General features: G+C 63.7%; 2 protein-coding genes across 4 annotated transcripts in view; both read left to right on the top strand.

The window, feature by feature from the left end:
• RXRA (retinoid X receptor alpha) overlaps positions 1-20,274 on the top strand; it is a 153,209-nt gene that overhangs the window by 26,730 nt on the left and 106,205 nt on the right. The window lies entirely within an intron of this gene.
• Positions 1,395-8,535, top strand: LOC138388546 (uncharacterized). 3 transcript variants are annotated; one of them, XM_069477047.1, is made up of 4 exons: positions 1,395-1,679; positions 1,782-1,966; positions 6,801-6,981; positions 7,838-8,535. In XM_069477047.1, exons 1-4 carry the CDS (start codon positions 1,573-1,575, stop codon positions 8,175-8,177), a joined length of 813 nt encoding a protein of 270 aa, XP_069333148.1. In that variant the 5' UTR covers positions 1,395-1,572; the 3' UTR covers positions 8,178-8,535. The 3 variants fall into 3 exon arrangements, with proteins under 3 accessions (XP_069333148.1, XP_069333150.1, XP_069333149.1); XM_069477049.1 differs by adding an exon at positions 4,778-4,887 and having other exon boundaries at positions 1,399-1,679; positions 6,267-8,535; XM_069477048.1 differs by adding an exon at positions 4,778-4,887 and having other exon boundaries at positions 1,404-1,679; positions 6,801-8,535.

The following is a 20,274-nucleotide window of genomic DNA, read 5'->3' as shown; positions in this document are numbered from 1 at the left end:
AAGAAGGCAAGAGGGCAGGTCCTCAGCAACCCGGTGAACTGTGCGCCCTCCACCCCCGCCGAGGAGGCGCCCCGAGTGCAGAGCTGTAGCCCCACTTTGAGCCTAGGGGTCGGGGGAGGCTTCCCTGAGGAGGGGGCCATGCGATGTCCCCCTGTCGAATGGGGACAGCATAGAGCCCCCACCCCCGCCACAGGGCGAGGAGTCAGTACAGTCACGCCTGGAGGGAGGAACCCAGGGCCGGGCACCCAGGAGGCGCCTAATTATGGCTCAATAACCAGCAAAGGCCTCGGCTTCTTGCAGCGGGAACGGGGACAGACAGGGTGGGCAGTGGAGGCCCCTCCTCCAGCTCTGCCCTGACCCCAGCCCCATTCCGCTGCCAGCCTGGTGGCCCAGGCCCGGCGTGGGAGCCGGACGGCCTGGGTTTGAGTCCAGGCTCCACAGCTTCTGTGGGAGCCCTAGAGCCTGTGGGACAGGGACAGGAGCATGAGGGAGGGCAGGGGGGTGTCCCAGGGCCGAGGGAAGGGTGGGCAGGGTCAGGGGCTCCCAGCCCCCCACTCCTCTGGGCAGCCCAGAATGAAACCACATAGTGAAATGTGTTTCCTCTGCCACCCGCCCACTGCCCAGGGCCCCGCCCAGTGCTTGGGCAGGTCCTCGCTTCCAGGGCATGATGCTTGCGCCCAGCGTCTCTGAGCATAGCGCCAGACCCTTGAGGGTATTTCGGGAGACAGATTTGGAAGCGTGTCCCTTCAGGAGAGCCATCCTGGGATGGACCAGCTGGCTTTGGGAGGGAGTGAGCACCCCGCCACCACTGGTAACCAAGCAGAGATTCGGGGGCCATACCACAGAGGTGTCATGTCAGATTCAAGGCCACCTCAAAGTGACCTTGGAACCCACAGCCTCCGTGTTGACCTCACGGCCCTGCGGGGCCCTGCCTGGACGCCCCTGCCGCCTGCCCGGCTCGGGAAACCTGACCCTGGGGCTGCCTGAAAGAAGAGAGGAACTTGGGTTTGATGTTTTGAAGAAGTGGCTTTTTATCAGAAACCCCCCGGGGAGTCTGGGCCGCAACCAATGAAATTATATCTGTTGTCTCAAGGAGGGAAGAAAACTTGGGCTGATGGTTATTGAGATTTATGGCTTCCCCTGAGCCTAATCGCTCGGAATCTTTCTAACAGTTAGGCTAAGTGGTGCTAAGAAGGGCGACATGCCTTGGTGGCAGCTAGGCTCCCTCCCTCCCTCCCTCTCTCTGTCCCTGTCTCTCTCCCTGCACCCTTCCCTCTCTGCCTCTCCCTCCCACCCTGGAGCGGCCTACAGGACACCCCTGCTCAGCTCAGGGGACCTGGGGGGGCGGGGCAGGTGGGGAAAGCTGGGTGACTTTTGCTCCCAGTGCTGTTGGCTGGGCCTGCAGGGACTGGGTGGAGGGTGGTAGGGAGGTGGCAGTCCTGGCATGCCACAGGGCAGGGCTCTGACCTCAGCTGGTGGCCCTGCAGTGTCTGAGCTCCTCTGAGCTTCCCAGGGCCAGGGAATGGTGTCCACGCTGCGGGGGTGCCACCAGCAGGATGCTGCATTCAGCAGATGCTCAACATGTGCACACTCTGGTTGTGCCTTGGCTGGCTGAAGATCTGCCCAGAACTTTCCAATGGCTGCCTCAGTGGGAGTGAGATGCCCGTGTCTGGAGGCGTGTAAGCAAAGCCAGACAACCTCTGGCAGGGAGTCGGGGCAAGGTGGGGTCTGCATCAAGGTGAGGCTGACCCAGACTTACTGGAGTTCGCCCCAACTCTCAGAACCTCCCATTGGCCGCTGCGAAGACCGGGCCCCACCTGCCGCCCTGTTTGCTCCTCAGAGCAGTCGAGCTGTTGTCAGCCCGCCCAGCATTTCCTCACCTGTCGCCTCCTGGGCTGTCTCCCCAGCCCGGCCCCAAGGTGGGCTAAGACACCTGCTAGTCAGGTCTGGAGCATCCGGGGCACTGGTGAGTGAGGTTGTTGGACAGACCTGGGGTGGCGAGGCAGGGGCCGCCCCCTTCCCAGGGCTGGCTGCGTTCAAGTCTGTGCTTCGTAGAGCCGGGCGGAGGTGAGGGTGGGCCACCTGGTGACAGCTCATGTGTCCTGAACACGGTGCTGGGCACTGCATGGCCCCCTCATCGCTCCAGCCAACGCCCATGACAGAGGTGGGCCTTGGAGACAGTGCCCAGGTCCTCATGAGCTCTGAGGCTACTCCCTGGCCTCCCGCTGGGGTGGGGCAACTTCCCTACCCTGTCTGTCCGTCCGTCCGTCCGTGTGGTGCTTGGCCTTGGCTCTGGCCTGGGCCCCGGGCGTGCATGGACGTGAGGCAAGACAGGCCCCTACGTGCTCCGGGCAGCCGGTTCTCTCACCTGCAGCGAGCTGTCGCCGGAGGGGTGTGCCTGGGAACCCCTGGTGCAGGTAGAGGGAGGAAATGTGGGGGACTGACCCGACCCCCACCTGAGGCCTGGGGCCAAACGCCGGCCGAGCCAGCGCCGGCCCACAGACCGGGAACCGCCGTTTGCTGCTGTAAGTCACTGAGGCTTGGGCTGGGTTGTCACACAGCAAACACGGAACAGTACCTACTACTGCTACCATCCAGTGCTCCCGATGAGGAAACAGAGGCTCAGAGAGGCCAAGGCACTCTGCCGAGGCCACCCAGGTTGCCAGTGGTGCACTGAGAGTGGAGCCCAGGCAGTCCAGCCTCTCAGCCATGGCCCAACTGGCAGCGTTGTTTGTGAAGTACAGCGGCCGCCAGGCTTGGTGTGAACAAGCTTGGGCCATCGAGGACGCCATGCAGCTGGGAGGACCGTGGGCTTGGGCCCTGGGTCTGAAGATACTTGGGCTGGGGGTGGGGTGGGGGTGGTGCAGCCGCCTCCCCTGTCCTGGCTCTGGATTTGGAGGCTTCTGCCCAGACACCAAGACCAGACACGTTTATTTGCCAAATGCCTCTGCGCTGGGCACCCGCCTCGGCCCTGGCCAGGATAGCCCCCTCTGGCCCGCAGTGCCGTCATGGCCACTGCCCGCTCCCAGGTCGGCCTCCCCCCAGCACCTGAGGGACCTGCCTAAATCATCAACCTGACCCTGCCACATTCTATGGCTCCCCAGTACCCTCGGGATTGAGTCCTGACTCCTTGTCACCTTACGGTGGCCTGCCAGGCGCTGCTGGCCTGAGATTTGCATACAGACCTCTCACACTCTCACACTCACAGGCACAAAACTCACACGCGTGCTCCCACCTACGCACGTCTTCATGCACGCTACCGCTTGCTCTGTTCACATGCTCACAGTGTCTTGCCAGACAATCCTGTTACCCTTTCTGGGGTGGCTGTGCCGGGAGGGGCCTCTGCCATACTCGTGGCCTCTGGGGGTGCAGGGTGCAGGGTGCATGGCTCGGAGCCCCCTCTTCCCCAGGGGCATTCTCTAGACCCGCCTTAGAAGCCCACAGACCCTGCCCCTCCCCACGGGGGCCCCTGGACCACCACATGCACCCAAGGGCCCGGCCCTGGCAGAGGGTGGGGTGGGCTTCTGCGGGAGCCCCAGGGGTGGGCGGCTTGAGTTTCCTTGAAGCTTGGGCTCCGGGGTCAAGTACTCCGGTTTGGGGCTTCTCCACCTGCACAGCTGGGGAGGCAGGCGGAACGCCCCAGGCAGGCCCCGCTGCAGGGGACAGGGGAGTAACTGGACAGGCAGCGGCCGGGCGCCCTGCCGCAGGATGGCTGAGTCCTGAGGGGACTTGGGGACACCTGCATGTTGAGTGGGGTCCCTCCAAACCCCTGCCTTCTGCAAGTGCTGCAAGCACCACCTTCGCTTCCTCCCCCGGGACTTCCTGGCCCGGTGGGGGTGGGGCGGGCAGGCACAGATGTGCTGCGGCAGCGTCCGCCGGGCTCGTTGTGCCCTTGGTGTGCTGTACGAGGCTGGGCTTTGCCGTGGTGGCATTTTGGCAGTGCTGGGGCCGTTGTTCAACCCCGGGCGTTGAGGGAGGCCAGTCTCAGACTTGCCTTCTAGAAAGCGCAGCTCTGGTGTCAGGCAGGAGAATGGATCCAGGGTGGGACTGGGGGGCCGGGAGAGGCATTGTGTCGGGAGAGCGGGCAGGACTCAGGAGGCAGGAGACGCCAACCTGCGAAGGCGCCTGGAACCCCCGATTAAGGACACCTCTGGGGTTTCCGTCCACGGCGGCCGTGAGATTCGCACATGCAGCCACCCAGCAGTTCCACTGCCAGGGCCTGCCCAACAGAGACACGTGCCCACGGGCACCACGAGGCGCGGGAGCTCACACCGAGAGCAGAGTGAAAGCCAGACGCAGAATAAGAAGCAGGCCTGGGGGTGACACGGGGACTTTAGGACCATTTCAGGGGCTGGTGATGTCTGTGTTTTGCCCAAGTGGTGGCTGCACAGACCATTGCTTTGGGACAATTGGTGCATTATCTGTGCCGTTGGCTGTGTGTGTGTTACACCTTGATTTTAAAAAACTAAAGGGTTACGTTTAACAAGGAGAGCGGTGCCCCCAGGGCAGTCCCAGCTCCCTCCCCGGGTCTGGGCTCCAAGCAGGGCCCCCTCCTCTGCCTTCCTCGCCTGTCGCCCCAGACGGGGGCCGGGGTCTGGCCAGCTCCTCAAGGCTACCTGCACCCCCTCCCCAGGCGGGTCCAGAAACCCCTGTGGGGGGAGGCGAGGGGCAGAGATGAGGGCACCGAGGAGGGATGCCCAGCGGGAGCCCGGCCGGGGAGGGGACCTCGGACGGTGCCCTGTGAGGCAGGATGCCAGCCTCTGCCCGACTCCTCCAGACAGCGCCTGGACGTCCTCGGTACCCGGCGCCCTGGTGACTGCGGCAAACATTGGGGATAGGAAAAGTCACCCACACGGTCCCAGCGCCAAACACAGACTCAACATGCAGGTGAGGCTGGGTGTCCTCACTGGGCTCGGGCGTGCATGTGAGCGCACATGTTCGTGCCGTGTGCGCACGTGTGTGCTCGTGTGTGCATCCGTGCCCAGCTTACGCAACGCGCACAGTTGCCTGCACAGGGTTGGGCTGTTCTTTGGAAAGAGGATGCTTTTTTGCATTTCAATCGGCGGTCTCCACAATGTCCGTTAATTAGTGTGTGTTGAAGGGGAAATGAGGGAAAATTATAACTCGTCGGGAAAATGGCTTGTACGTGCTCAGCTCTTCTCGCGGGTTCCGGGGGAGCCACCCCCAGGTCGGGCAGAGCCGCGGTGGTGGGAGGGAAGAGCCGGGCACAGGGCAGGTGGGCACGATGCCCCACCCAGGTGCCGGCAGCGAGGGGCTGGGCCCAGGGACGGGGGCCGCGGGCTGGTGCCGCCTCTCTCCTTGAACCCTGTAGTCGTGGGCTTGGGCTGCGGCAACGTGGTTCACTAGAAAGAAAACAAGGGCCCACTCAAGGCCTGAGTTTGAATTCTGGTTCTGCCACTGTCGTCTGCCAGAACCAGCCAAGACTCAGTTTCCCTAGTTGTAAAATTTGTAGAACGACGGTGAGGGCTGTGAACCGAATGCAACGATGACAGAGAAAGGCTTTGTAAAGAGCTTGGCCTTGGGGACGTGGTGGGACACACCTCCAAGCCCCTGGGACCGTCCCATGCAGAGCTGAGGCCTGGCTAAGCTTCTCTCCTAGTGCGCAACTCCCGCCAGCCTGGCACCTCCCGACTGCTCACGGCCACGTTGGGCTGGGAGGTTCTGCCCTCACCCTGGCTAAGACTCCTGCTCCCCTCAGTGCTCAGACCCCCGAGCAGCCCCCACAGGACCCCAGGGACCCCGACAAGTGAGCAGCCATCCCTCCCGCTCCCATGCGGGCCGGCGGCACCGCTGTGGCTCCAGCGTCCTCTCTACCCCACTGGCTCCTGACTCTCACCTCGGGCTGTGCCCTGCCACAGAGTCCCCCTGGGGGGCGGAGGGGTGGCTGGCCAGGCCCCCAGCCACCCACAGCCCGAGCTCTGGCCCAGGGGGGAGTCTTGGGCTCCTCCTCCCCTGCCCTGGCCGCCCCCGCTGCTCTGGGCGCTGCGGCAGAGTGTGCCAGAGGTCTGCGGGCAGTGGTTGCCCAACTTGCTTGGCGCTCAGCTGCCAGAGAGGGCGGCTGCCCATAGGGGTGGGGCGGGGAGGGTGCGGGGCCCCGTCTGTGAAGGGAAGGTGGCGGGAGGCCGTCTGCGTTTCTAGGACCCACGGAGCCCCCGCTGCTGGCAACCCTGCTGTCTGCTGGCAGCTGCCCCTCCTGAGCACCCCTGCCGGGTGAGGGCCAGACCGCCCCATTCTCTGCTTAACAGAACTATGGCCACCCCATTCAGAGGCGGGGAAACTGAGGCTGAGCGAGGCAGAGGCTCTGGCCTACGATGGCACCACTGGTCATGCCCGGTCTGGGTCAGCCGCCACCATCTGACTCCAGAGCCGTCCCCTGCCCTGTAAGGTGGCAGCAAGGCAGGGGGCTTCCTGCAGAGCCAGGGCACTGGGACACAGAAGACCCCAGGCTCCTGTCACCATGTGTGCTCCCCACCCCCTGCTCTGGCCCGGGCAGCGGTGGTGCGGTGGCCAGCGTGCCCACGGCTGCTGTCACACCCACTCCCTGCCGCCGCTGCCAGCCCTGCCAGGCGCTGGGTGCCGACCGGGTGCCTGCAGCTGCCTCCCCAGACGCTGGCTTCCCCGAGCCCATTGTTGGGCACCTGGGAGGGTTCCAGTTCTTTGCTGTGTGAATAGCGTTGTTATAACCATCTTGGCACAAGCTGCTTCTTTCCCCTCCCGATCACGTTCTTTCCCTCGCAAGGGTTTGGCGCCTTCCCCGACACGTCCGTTCTCTCACCCAGCCAGGAGCTGGCGGGACGTCTCCCGAGAGAAGTTGGCGGCTGCCGCGGGGCCCTGGCCGCTGGGTGTGGACGAGTCTGTCCTGGGGCCAGGGGCTCCCCGCGCCCTGAGCACAGGTGTCCAGCCCTGTGCCCGTCGCTGTGTGCGCACACTGCTTCGGCGAGGTGACAGTCACCTTCACAGGTGAGGAAGGCTCAGGGGTCAGCACACACAGGTAGCGGGGAGGGAGCCAGCTCCCACCAGGTCAGTCTCTCTGGAGACCGGGGCTCTGTCTAGGAACTGTCCTCGGAACCCCTCTGCACACACCGCGTCCTCGTGCCCACTCCAGTCCCCTGCTTCCCTGTCCTGGAAGGCATGTCCCCAGGAGGCACAGGAACCACGCCAGCCCCAGCCCCTCCCCACTCCTGTCCTAGACTCGCTCAGGGGGCTCGAGGTCCCTCCTGGAGCCACGCCCGACTGCGCCACCTCGCCAGCCCCAGGGTGGTCTGTGTGGGCGGGACTGGGTGCCTGGTGCTCCCCGGAGGCAGCCACCTCTGGAAGCCACGGCTCTGCCTCTGTCACCTTTGCCCCCCAGGCAGACGGATGAACAAGTGGACCCACGGGCGGGTGGCTGAGGGCTGGCAGGACACGTCACAGGAGCCTCAGAAAGTGCAACAGATGCCCTGAGAGGGTGATGGGAGGCAGCCTTGGACAGGTGGGGAGGGCCCACCTGGCCCCCGAGTCCCGGCAGGCTGGAGGGCTTCTCAGGGCTGGCATCTCACCCTCCGCTGCAGACAGGCCCACGGTGCAGACCCGTAGCAGACGTGACTCCGCAACCCCGGCTCCTCTGGGGCTGGGCCCGGCCCGCAGGCCCCCGGCCACCCCGGACCAGTTGGCTGCCGGCTCGGGAGCAGGCTCCCCGCCCAGCTAAGTTGCTGTTGAGAGCCCGAGGCTGACTGGCTGACACTGGGGTGTCAGTCGGCTGAGCTGGGCTGACAGCCTGAGGTGCCATGACGGGCCCTGGAGGGGAGGGGCTCAGACCTGTTTTACCTGCCCCCAGGAGCTGCGTGGGCACCACGTGGGAGACACCACGCACCGCAGAGGCGCTCACGTCCCCATGGCTTTGTCCAGTGGGTCTCGGTGGGGCTTGGAAACCTGCATTTGTCACAAGCAGGTGCAGGGGCTCCGGGGACCACCCCCACAAGGGCTCAGTCCCGGGAGGTCTGGCCGGTGTGGCTGGCTGGGTGCTGCTGGTGCTGCTGTCCCCCCGTTGGAGGTACCGACGCCTGGGGAAGGGAGCTGGCCTCGGACTCGCAGCCTGGAAAGCTCTCCTCCCCCAACCCGCAGGCGTCCCCAGACCCCCCACCGCCTGCACCTGGGGTGGGGGTGTCCTATTATAGCAGTCACAGCTTAAGCCTCACCAGCCTCAGAATCCCATAAAGACTGACTGACTCCCTGCTCCCTAGTGTCTCTCATGGTGTGTTCCTGGGGAAGGAACCTACAGCCACGGCCGGACCCCTGTCCTGTCCCTCTGGGTGACCCCACCTTCCCGACATGCCCCTGGGCCCAGTCCCGCCTGACCAGGCTGCAGCCCCCCGTGGCCCCAGTGTGGGCTCTTGGGCCTCCTGCGGCCCGGGTGCAGCTTTAGGTAGGAGACAGGGGCATCTCAGAGCCCCCCCCCCCGGCAGAGCCAGGTGTCAGTATCTGTAAATTCTGACGTCTCCTCCAGTGAAGAACCACGGACGACTCAACTCCCTTGTTGTTTTCATTTTACACCGTTTATTTATTGTTTTAAAAATGCCATATTGGGGCCGGGCGCGGTGGCTCACGCCTGTAATCCTAGCACTCTGGGAGGCCGAGGCGGGTGGATTGCTCAAGGTCAGGAGTTCGAGACCAGCCTGAGCGAGACCCCGTCTCTACTAAAAATGGAAAGACATTATATGGACAACTAAAAATCTATATAGAAAAAATTAGCCGGGCATAGTGGCGCATGCCTGTAGTCCCAGCTACTCGGGAGGCTGAGGCAGTAGGATCGCTTAAGCCGAGGAGTCTGAGGTTGCTGTGAGCTAAGCTGACGCCACGGCACTCACTCTAGCCTGGGCAACAAAGTGAGACTCTGTCTCAACAAAAAAAAAAATAAATAAATAAAAAAAAAATAAAAATGCCATATTGGTAAAGGAATTCTGAGAAGATCGAATGTGTGATCCCACGCCCTGAGCACAGGTTTTCTCACCAGCTCCAAGTGGGCCCCACCCCTCCCCTCCCCCACCCAATAGCTCCATCAGTGAAGCTCCCGCCTGGGGCTCAGCCCTGCGGGACAGGTGGCCCCCAAGGCACTTGCAGCCCTGCGGGAGGCGGAGGGACTGGCTCTGGGGTCAGTGCACTTGGGTCTGAATCCCAGCTCTCCTTGGAGCTGTGTGACTTTAGGCAGCAACTCAACGTCTCTGGGTCTCGTGCCGTTTCCCTGTGGATGCAGATATCGTAGCGCCTGCCCCGGGGGTTGCTGGAAGAATCGGGTGGGAGGAAGGTCCGGAGGGAGGCGTACGATGATGCCTTGCCACGTGGGGCAGCCACACCCCCAGTCTGAGTCTGAGACGTAACTAGCACACACTCGGGCAGTGCGGGAGCTGCCGTTAGCGGGGTGCCCTCCGCCTGGCGGGAAGACAGTGGGCAGCGGTGCGGAGCCCGGAGGCAGGAGGCAGACCCGCCCCTGGCGTTCCCTGCTGGAGCTGCCTCCCAGGTCGGCCCCCGCCCGCCCACGGTGGCTGTCTGCAGCCAGCTCTGCCGCCAGGCCGGCCACACACAGCCCGCGCCTCCCCCCAAAGTCAACACACCCGTTTTAGCAAATGTGGAAGCCACAGAAAAACAGAGAGGTGTAAACAAACTGCCCAGACGCCCCTCCAGCTCTGCCACCTTCTGGATCGTTCCTTCCCAGGTTCTCTTCTACACATAGCTGTGATGAGAGCATCGAGCCCTTCCTCTGGGCCAGGGCTGCGCCGGGGCCTCTGTCCTCCGGACAGCCTGGGACCCGGGCCTGCCATCTGCACCAGGACGATCTTACAGCTGCCCTCGGGTGCGGCCAGAGAGCTGCCCCACCCCCGCCCCAGCCCAGCGTGCCCACGGCGAGGGCTCCCACGTCTCACGTAGCCTCACCGTGCCCTCGCCCACCCAAGGCCAGGCTCCGGGCTTCTCCCCACTGCAGCGGTGGCAGCCGCATCTGGCTGCATCTGGCGGGGTAGCGGCAGGGTCTCGGCTCCGAGGAGCTCCCACGTAAATCACCCCCACGCGGCAGCAGGCTCACAGCACACCAGACCATCAGGCCCGGCCGCCTCGCCCCACCCTCCCTGCACGTCTCCCCTGGGCCTGCCTTCCCTGCGCGATTAGCTGCCGCCGGCAGACAAGGCTGTCTTCCAGGTGAACATTCCTTAGAAAAATGACTTCATTATCACCTTCAGCGGCTTGGTGTTGGGGTGGGCTGCGTGTGGCCAAGAGGGGTCAGGCGGGGTGGACGTCCCCTCCCGTCACTCCTCCTGCAGCTGGGCCCGGGGTGGTAGGAAGGCCTGGAGTCCGGGCAGGCAGGGACCCCCACCCGGGCAGGCTGACGGAGACGGATCTGTGGGATTAGGGGCTGGAGGGAAATATTACATTATGATAACAAATCACTCAGCTGATTGGAATTTAATTACGGCTCTTTTATCTTGGTGACAGTCACGCACCTGGGCTCGAGGCCCTGGCTGCCGGAGCTGGGGCCAGGCTGGGGCAGGGTGGGGGGGCGTCAGCCCCAGGGGATTAATGAAGCCATGCCCTCCCCTGCCCCAGAAGAAGCCCGGAGCTGCAACCCTCCCCCTGTGCTGGGTGGGGGGCCATGAAGGGGGCTGTTCCTGCAGGAGGAGGGGACTCACCGGGGCTTGGCAGAGACTGCTGGCCAGACAGGATGGCTGGGTGAGCCTGCCCAGGTCTGCCCGAGTCCCCCCAGGCCTGGGTGACAGAGGCCACCCCTGAGCAGTCCCATCACCATGCGAATCTGTGGTCCACCTCTGACCTGGGAGCAGCCTTGGGTAGATGGCGTGACGTCCAGGCCAGGGTGGGGAACACAGACAGCCCCTCGGTGTGGCCTTCGGGGGAAGGTGGACCCAGGTGGCTTTGTGCCCAGAGTGGGGCAGGGCAGGGAAGTGGGAGCTGGCTCTGGCGAGGGGGCAGCTGCAGCTGGGCCTCCTGGGAACACAGCAGACAAGAACCAAGCCCTGTCAGAGAGCAAAATCCCACTAATAACCACCTCCTTTTGATATCTGGATTTGTTTGAAATGGCTTTGATTTTAGAAGTTTTGTCCTAAGGAACCAATTAATTCTAACATTCTAGAGCGCCCATCGCACCCGGGCTACTGAGTCCATCCGGGGGAGGTCTTCCCTGGAACTAAGTGCAAACCGTAGGGGCTTTGCAGGGCACCTGGCCTGGGCCTCAGTGAGGGCGCAGCCCGGGATGGGCCTCCCTGGACTTGGGTCTTCTCGGGAGGGCGGGTGGAGACTGGAGCTCCCGGGCGGGCGGGAGGCGCGTCGGACGGCGTCTTTGGTTCTACGATGAGGCACGGGGAGCCCTCGCCCAGCCGGGCACAGGTCCTGCTGCTTTGCAGTAGGAACTTGCTGAACCCCCGGAGGACCCTGGGAGGGGCCTGTGACTGGCCCCAACGAGGGCACAGGCTGGGGGGGTCACCGGCCCAAGGCCACACTGCTGCTGGCAGGCAGAGCCAGGGTTCCCGCCCTTGTACCTGCTCCTGAGGGCGGCCCTCTTGCCCTCGGTGTCTGGCTAATGCAGGTGCCCAGACACAGACATTGTTGGAATTGTCACCCATACGGTGGTGGCTCCTTTGCTGTGCCAGGTGGGACAGGGGATGCGTGTTGAGAGGGGCACATATTTGGGTTGGAGAATATGGTTCCCACACCAGGCTCAGGGTGCGGGTTGGTGACTCCAGGGTGACTGTGGCCCGAGGACCTCCTGACCCTCTGTGGGCTGCCTCTTGGGGTGGGGCTGCTCTGAAGGCTCCTTCGTCCCCCTTAGCAAGTGTGGGGCTGGGGCTGTCCAGGCTGTCTCCCTCCCCCCTCCCGGCCTGGCTGTGGGTTTGGGTGTGGCCCCCTTCATGCTCCTCCAAAGGCTGCTGCGGGGCCGCGGGTTTGTCTTCTGACGGGCGCTGGGCAGCCCTGGCAGAACGAGCCCCCCACGGACGGGCGAGGGCTGCTGAGTCAGCGCACGGGGCCGGCCATCAGCCCAGCTGCTAAGGGCAGGAACAAGGACGATGTCATTGCTTTGGGGACAGGGAGGGGGCAGGGTGGGCCTCTGACTTCCACCCAGTTACCAGCAGGGGTTGGACAGTTGTGGGGGCGGGGGAGGATATGTGACTTCGATCCCGCGTGAGTGCATGTAGGGTGTGCGTGTGAGTCTGCGGGTGCGCAAGGGGTGTGCACGGGCCCGTGGGCGCCCCTGGAGTCCCAGGCACGCGTGTGCAGTGTGCCTTGGTGTGTCTGGGGTATCTGTGGGCCGTGGAGACATGTACGTTTGAGGATTTGCACACGGACCGTACCCTCTAGGATAGTTTGGGGCATGACCGAGCTGGACAGGGAGCCTCAGACCTGCCATCCACTACTGGCCAGGTCCTAAGACCGTGGGGACGGCAGAGCTGAGGTTACACGCCTGCCGCGGGCACTGATTGGGACAGCGTGGAGCCCTAACGTGGGGACCCACACTGCATGGAGCTGATGTGACCGCCGGCTGCATACATGGCGGCTGTGCTGAGCGGCGTGTGTTGGGTGGTGGTCACGGAGGGCTCGCCAGAGAAGCAGAAGCCACAGGACGCACATACGAAGAGACTTGCTGTAAGGAACTGGCTCGCGGGATGATGGAGGCTGTCAGGTCCCACGAGCTGCCGTGTGCAGGGCGGAGACCCAGGAGAGCTGGTGGCGCACGTCTCAGTCCCAGGCGGAAGGCTGACGTCCCAGCTCCAGTCGGCAGAGACAGGGCTCACTCCTCGTCTGCCTTTGCGGTCTTCGGCCCTCGGTAGATGGGATGAGGCCACCCATACCGCCTTCACGTCCCAATCCCTGTTTCTGGGGAGAAAAATACAAGCGCCAATGAGTACGGGGAGAGGGAAAATCTCTGTGTCAGACAAGCTGGAGCAGTTCGCCGGCCTGGGGGAAGCTGATTGCCGGCTGGAGTCTGGCAGAGTCACAGCTTTGGTCCCGGCAGCGAGCTGGCTCGGGGCCTGGTGGGCCCCTGAAAACACGGGGGAGCCCCTTCGCAAGGACCTTCTGCGGCAACCGGGCTGAGAGGCGGCACCCGGGCCAGTTCCACGGCCGCGAGGCCACACGGACGCTGTCACGCACCTCAGGTCTCACCTGGGCCGAGAGGGGCTGCCTCAGCCTTCCCGGGCCGCCAGGTGCCCCTCGTCCACTGCGGGCCAGAGAGAGCTCTCGGGCCGGGCGCAGGGCCGGGGTTCGGGGCCCCGCACAGACACCTGCCTGCCCACAGCCACTCCTTCCCGGCCCGGTCGCAGCCCAGCGACGCCGTCACGGCGTGCAGGGTGGCACAGTGCTGTCCCTCCCACGTAAGCTCCCTGCAGGCCGGGCTGTTTCTGTCACCTTTGTGTCCCAGGGCGGTGGGAGGAAGGTTTCTGTGACATGTCATGTGCGTAACAAGCTTGGGGGAAGCTCTGGGACCCTAACCCTGGCAGGAGTGGAGCTTGTGGGTGATTCTCGGGGGGTAGCTTTCACGGAGGCCGGATCCCTGGGGACCTGACCCTCAGGTGGAGGCAGGCGCCTGGTGGGGAGGGCAGGCCTGGCCCTCGGGCCGGACCCCACGCTGGGGGCGATCTGTGTTACCCACGAAAGGGTCCGTCTCATCCAAAAACACCTCCAAGAAGCACGGGATAAGGTTTGGCCAAATATCTGGGTACCGTGTGGCCCAGTCAAGGTGACTCCTAAAATTAAGCGTCACACCCCTCCCGCTGCACCTGCCTGGGAAAGAAACCCTCTCCCCCGGAGGCCTCTCTCCCCAGAGTGGACCCACGGCCCCGTATCATCACAGGAATACGGCTGCGGGGGCTTCACACGCCTCCTCCTGTGACCACTCTTGTGACACCCGAGGGCCCCAGCCCCGCACCCTGTAGGACACAAACTCACGGTGCACCCCAGGCTGCCAGCTGGGATGTGTTGGACAGAAATCCCAAATCCCCACCAGGCGCCAGCAAGGACACGGCCCACCTGCCGGGGGAGGGGGGAGGCTGGTTCCTGGTAAGGGCAGAGCCCTGGAGAGACATAGGAAACGTTCCTCTCCCCGTGCCCCGCGCGGCCTGGTCCGGCTGCCCTCCCTGTGACTCCACCTGCCTCCTTTCAGGTCCCCCTCTGCATCCTCCTACGTCTTCACCTGGCCTATAGAGCATCTCTGCACCAGACCATGATCTTCCTCTAAGCCCTGCTGTGGCTCCCCAGTGCCCTCAGACAAAACCCAGACTCAACAGTGTGACTGAACAGACCCCATGGGACCCAACCATGCCCCTGCTGTGCCCACCCCCAACTCTACCCGGCAGCCAGATAAAACCACCTGTTGCTCACGGTGGGTGGCAATGGGTGGCGTCCCCCAGGCCCTTGCAGGAGCGTTTCCTCTGCTCTCCTGACCGGCACCACTCACCCTCCTGGCTCTCGCCTCCTCTGAGAAGCCTTCCCTGACCTCCTGGGCCCTGAGCTTCTGCCCCTGGCACATCGGGGGAGACCCCTACGTCCCTGGCCCCAGAGTGCGAGCTCCGCGAGGGCCGGCCTGCTCTGTGGACCGTGCACCCAGGGGAGGCACGTTGTAGGTGTGGGAGAGTGAACAGGCGCAGCTGCAGCCCCGGGGGAGGGGCCACGTCAGACTCGGTGAACGAGCGAAGCTGACACTGGGTTCTCCCTCGACCAGGCCTTGGTTTCCAACCACGTCCCCCAGGGCGGGTCCATGCGCAGCTTGCTGGCCGGGCTGTCACGGGCAGCACCTTCCAGCGTCTGGGGAAGGCAAACAGGGCTGGGCAGGAAGCCCCCTGGCTCCGGCTCAAACAGTGAAACCCGCGCTGCGCTCTCCTCTGAGCACGGCTGGGCCTCCCAGGGCTCTAGACCCGCGGCCTCCGCTGGGAGATGGCAGATCCCCACTGCCTCTGAGACCTGAGACGGGTCAGGCAGAAGGAACTGGGACAGCCACTGTGGGCTTTGGCCTCTTGCTGGGCTTCGTCTCCTGGGGCTGGGCACCAGGTGTGTCCGGGGGGAGCCTCTGCCTCCAGGTAGCTTTTCCCTCTCCCCACACTAGGATAGAGGCCTGGCTGCCCACAGGCCACTCCTGGTCAGCTGCTCAGGGTCCCATCTCGGGAACAGGACACGCTGGCGGGTGGGTGTCACCCATGGGCCCCCTGCAGGAGCTAGGGACCAGCTTCAGGGGCAGGAACGAGCCGAGGCGCCAGCTTTGCAGGTGCAGTAGGGTGAGGTCCCCTGCGCCCTCCCCAGCCCAGAGGCAGCCAGAGCCCAAAGCCCAGCCCCGGGTCTGCGGGGGCGGGGCACGTCCAGCCCTGCCTGGGTGCCAAGGCAGCTGCGGTGTTGCAGGTGCAAAGGCCGCCGGCAGGGCCCGAGACAGATGTGGTGTGTCGCGTTGGGGCATCTTCTTCCCACAGTGTCACCCCACTGAGCTCCGCCCTCCCCAGCTGGGAACAACAGCCCCAGGTCCCTTTTATCTCTCCTGCGCCAGGGCTCGGGGAAAGAGACAGACAAAAGCCTGTGGCCGCATCATTTTTCTCCCCCTTCAGCCTCTGGCCCACCCTTTTCTTCCTTTTATCATGTATTTTAATAGTGTTGGACCAAGATGGATGGCCCCGGCCCTGGGATGGGGCGGCGCCTGTCCCCCGCCACCCGCTGGCCCGCGAGCACTGGCACTCTGCACCCGGAGCCAGGGCGGACAAAGCGCGGGGGAGGCGCACCAAGGCTGCAGGCGGGTGCCCTCCTCGCCCTGGCGCCCTGCTACGTTCCTGGGGTCAGCCGAGCACCCGGCCTGCGACCTCCTGGGGCACTGGACCCTGATTCCAAGCTGCTTCTGCCCCTTGGCCCTGCCTGCCCCAGCGGGCCCACGGTCAGCAAGGCCATACGTGGTCCTGTGCCCAGCCCACGTGTGGCCGCCACACACGCAATGCGTCCTTCGTGTGTCTGATCCCTCGTCTCGGGGTCACGGACCCTGCGGCCCGTCCCAGTGCCCCTGTCTATGCTCATCTGTGTTAAAAACAGATGGTCCCATGGTGCTTGTGCCCTGCACCCCGTCTCCTTGGTGTCACCAGTCCTAGGACGTCGAAGGGTTGGCTCCATTTTACAGATAAGGAAACTGAGGACAGGGCACACGGCCAGAGAAAGGCCAAGCCAGCGTCCCAGCCCCGTCCGCTCGCTCACAGCCCCGCAGCCTGCCCCTCGGGCAGTACAGGGGTGCACGGAGCTCTCGCCTGCGCCTCAGCCCCAGCCCCTGGGCCTCTGGTGTGCGGGGCGGGGTCAGGCGGGGAGGCCGGGAGAAGTGTGGTCCTGGCAAGTGGCCTCCCCTGGGCCCTGGCCTCTTGGAGCCTGGGGCGGTGTCATGTGACCCCACCCCTCGGGGAGACTGAGGCCCGGAGCAAGTGCCTCCGAGTACTAAATTAGACAGGAAAATGTGCATAACTGAAAACTAATTTAAAATAGTTTATTAACTTAATAATGTAATTGAAAAATTACATTTACAATAAATAAGTAATTAATTTCAATGAATAATTGTATTGAAAATGGGGTACAAAGTGGTAAACATAGTATGATCCCAATTATGTAAAAACATACATGTTTATTCACGGTGAAAGGCTATGAAGGGTATGAAATGAATTATTATTAATGGTTATTTTGGCCAGGGTTTTTAAGAGCAGTGGCGGGGCACGAAGGCGCGTGGATGGATGTGGGCTTGCGTGACGCTAACGAAGCCTGGGCATCTTGTCCCTCACTTGCAGGGCCTTCCTCTAAGGCCTGACACCTAATTTCGTATTCCTACGTTTGCACTGGTTTTCTTAAAGAGGTCTGCAAATTGTGTGCGCTTCCTGCCTCCCCAAACCCAGACGTGCCCTGACACAAATGCGCCCAAGCTCCCGGTGGCTTTGGGGAGGCAGGTCCTGGGCGTGGCCCCCTCTCCCTGCAGCCGGACCCCCGGGCCCAGCTCTTCCTCTCCTTCCTAGACGCTCTCCTGGCTCCAGCCTTCAACCCTGTGGCTCCTCCCGTTGGCAACGCGCTTCCCTTCTTTCTGCTCCGCCAACGTGAGACTCGCGCCATGTCCCTTCCTCAGGAAGCCTCCTCCGACCCCCAGCCTGCCTAACACCCCCCATCGCCACCCCCACAACGCTTGTCATCTATCACCGTCACCGCTGAACCACCTTCCCAGGGCAGGGGCAGTTGCTTGGCCACTGCTGTGTCCCCGCGTCAGGCACGGTGCCAGGCGGATGCTCGCCAAGGCTCTTTCTAAATGGAAACCAGTAAAGGAATGGGGAAAACCAGACCCTCCCCAAAGAGCCCCCGGGAGACCTGGGTGGAGGTGCCACTGCTGCAGGCCCCCACCCAGCTCTCCTGCCCTCCGCTGCCCGAGCTCCCGACCCGAGCAGTGCGCGGGCTCTGCAGGAAGGCCGCGCTCTGGCTGTCTCTTCCCATCTGCCCACACGGTCCCCTCCCTGGCCTCCCAGCTGCCCCCTCTGCCCACCTGGGGGCCTCCAGCTGGGGGCTCACCCAGGCTGCCGGCCACCCTGGCTCAGCAGAGGGGTGTCTGTTGGCCTCAGTCTGTGCCCCCTGCACCGTCCCCAACTGGCCCCAGAACGTGGCCACCGAGATCTCTGCCCCCTAGCCCAGCCCAGCTCCACGGCCAGCGGGCCGGCTGTTTCACTTTGACTCGTCATTGTCGATAATACCCTATTAAAAGTTGAAAATACATTTTCCTCCTGCCGATCTTTTTCCTTTTCATTTAGCAAACATTGATTTTTCCCCCTCCTGCAGATGAAATAGAAATGAAATCACACACGTCTCTTTGGGGTGATTTAGTCATCAGAGCCGGAGGCAGCAGGCAGGTGCGGGGCTTCTCCTGCCTCATCTAAGGGTCGCTCCGTGACCTCGGACGGTCAATTGGCCTTGCTCCTCTGCCACACCCCCCGCCCCCCGCTAGAAAAGGGGACCCTGGTGCCATGGCTGGGAGAGCAGGGGGCTCTGTTTACCAGCCAGAGGAGCCTCCCAGAGAGGTCCAGATAAAAGCCTCTGTGAAAAAGCCAAGTGCAAGGTTGTGTCAACACCAACCCCCATGAAGTGGCAATTATCCAGTTAATTTGATTAGTGTGGACAGCACCGCCATCACCTGCTCTGCACAGCCCCTTGCCGTCTGCTCTCCACGCTCGTCAGCTTCTCAGGAACAGGGAGAATGTTGAAAGCAAGAGACTGAGCCCCTGTCACACCCAGGCTGTCCCTCGCGTAACCCGGGTCCCCTGACTCTAGTTTGGGGATGATAAAGCCTCTCCTCCAAGTCCTCGGGGAGGACTGAGGGGCTGTGACAGCCACGTGGAGACCAGGGGAGCAGGTGCTTCAGGAGAGACCGCTTGGGAAAGTGGTGTGGTGTAGACCACCTTACAGCCTGGGCCTGATGCTTCTCTCAGGGTCAGTGTGGACAAGTCACTTTGTGCCTCGGTTTCTTCATTGGTTCCATGGGGACTCTAACAGCACTGGTGTCAAAGGGGCACAAGCCCAGGTCTGCCAGCCCCCAGGCCAAGCCACAAATCCCTCAGCCACTCGGGGCTCCAACCTGCCCTGGCAGGCCCTGGGGAATGTGGGTCACTGAGGCATAGAGATCTTGCCCTTTGGGCTCTGTTTTGGGGGAAAGAAGCCAAAAGTTACCCTCGGCCCCCTGGGGCCAGCCACACCCCCTGGAGATAACCACAGTGCGGATGCCCAGGACATCTCGCAGCCACGAGCAAAAGCCTGTGGACATCTGGGGGCAGTCACAGTGCTTGTGGGCGCCTCACACAGGACCCAGCAAGTCCAGTGTCATCCATTAGAGGGGCCACCTGAAAGAGGTTCCAGGCTGGGTTAGAGTCAGCAGAATCGTTTGCCGGCATCACCCGCCTGTCCAGCGACAGCGCTCAGCTCAGCGGTATTGCACACCTGCTGACCTCACACCCCCGCAGAGCGGAGGCAGGGAGGGTCTGAGCAGCCATGGTGCTTGCCTCCAGCCTCACAGCATGCTGGGAGCCGGGCTTGGGCACAGGGCGCTCAGAAGACCCAGCTCTTTCTGCCCCGCCACCGGCCTGGGCCCCCAGCAGCAGCGTGGAGGCTGCCTGGCTCACGGAGAGCTGGCCGTCTGTCCCGGCACCTGGGCTGGCTGGCCCGAAGTCCAGCTTAGCGATGACGGAGGCTTCACTGCAAAACGAAAGTCCATTTGGAGCAGCTCGGGCGGGTGGTCCGGCCCAGGGAGGCCAGCCGATGGTAACTCCTCTCCTGACTCCAAAGGGGGTGATCCCAGGAGTCGCAGGGCCAAGAAATCCTGTTAGGCCTTTGCTCAGCGCCCCCAGTGCTCATGTTGAGTGGCTCCCAGACAAAACGCTGGAGGGCTTTGGGGACACTCAGGCATCCTCCAGGCAGACCCCCACAGGCACTAATCCCCCTCGACAAAGGGGAGTCAAGGCGGGGTGCAGCCTCCGTAGACTTGAGTCTGCTGGAAGCTTCTGAGGCTCAGGAGGCCTGTGGGGCCCCTGCCTCCGGGCCTAAGAGTCCCCCCTCCTCAGTGTAAAACTGGAGGGCCGGGTGTGGTGGGGGAAACGGAGGCCTTGTGGTGTCGGGGGGCATCTTGCATCTTGCCTGGGGTGGGGGGCGGGGCTCAGCGTTGCTCTGCAGTCTCCTGGGAGGCAGGCTGGGCAGGCCGAGGCCGCTGGCTCTCCTTGGGCGCAGGCGGCGTGGGCCCAGAGGCAGAGCTGGCCGGGGGCCCTGCCAGCCTCCCCCACCAAGGAGGTCAGGCCAGCTAGGTCCCCTGGGAGCCAGCCTTGGCGGCTTCCCTGGCAGGCCTGGTGGCGCTGCAGCGTGGAGCAAGGCACTCCCCACTGCCGAGCCTGGCTTCCCCCTTGGCAAAATGCGGACAATGGTCTCATGAGTCTCTGACCTCAGAACGGAGCACCTGGGAGGGAGGGCTCCGGGTGGTGGCACTGACATTTGTCACCCAAGTGCCCCTCAGCCTGGTGATCAAGGCCCTTCAGACCTGGGAAATCCCACCTTCGGAGGCAGGGTCCTCGCCCCTCACTGAGTGCCCAAAGTGCCCGCCACCCCATGCCCCACGAGGGAGCCTGTGTCCGACAGGGGTGTGTCGCCTGGGACAGGGCGGGGGCCTGGCCTGTGCACTGTGCTCCCTCCTGGCCCTGCTCCCCTCGCTCGCGGGCAGTGCCGGGGTCCCCGGAGCTGTCCTGGACGAGC

This window comes from Eulemur rufifrons, chromosome 7, assembly GCF_041146395.1.
Source record: "Eulemur rufifrons isolate Redbay chromosome 7, OSU_ERuf_1, whole genome shotgun sequence".
In the NCBI taxonomy this organism is placed as follows: Eukaryota; Metazoa; Chordata; class Mammalia; order Primates; family Lemuridae; genus Eulemur; species Eulemur rufifrons.
Note: the sequence above shows the minus strand (reverse complement) of the source record. Positions and strands in the feature narration are given on the sequence as shown.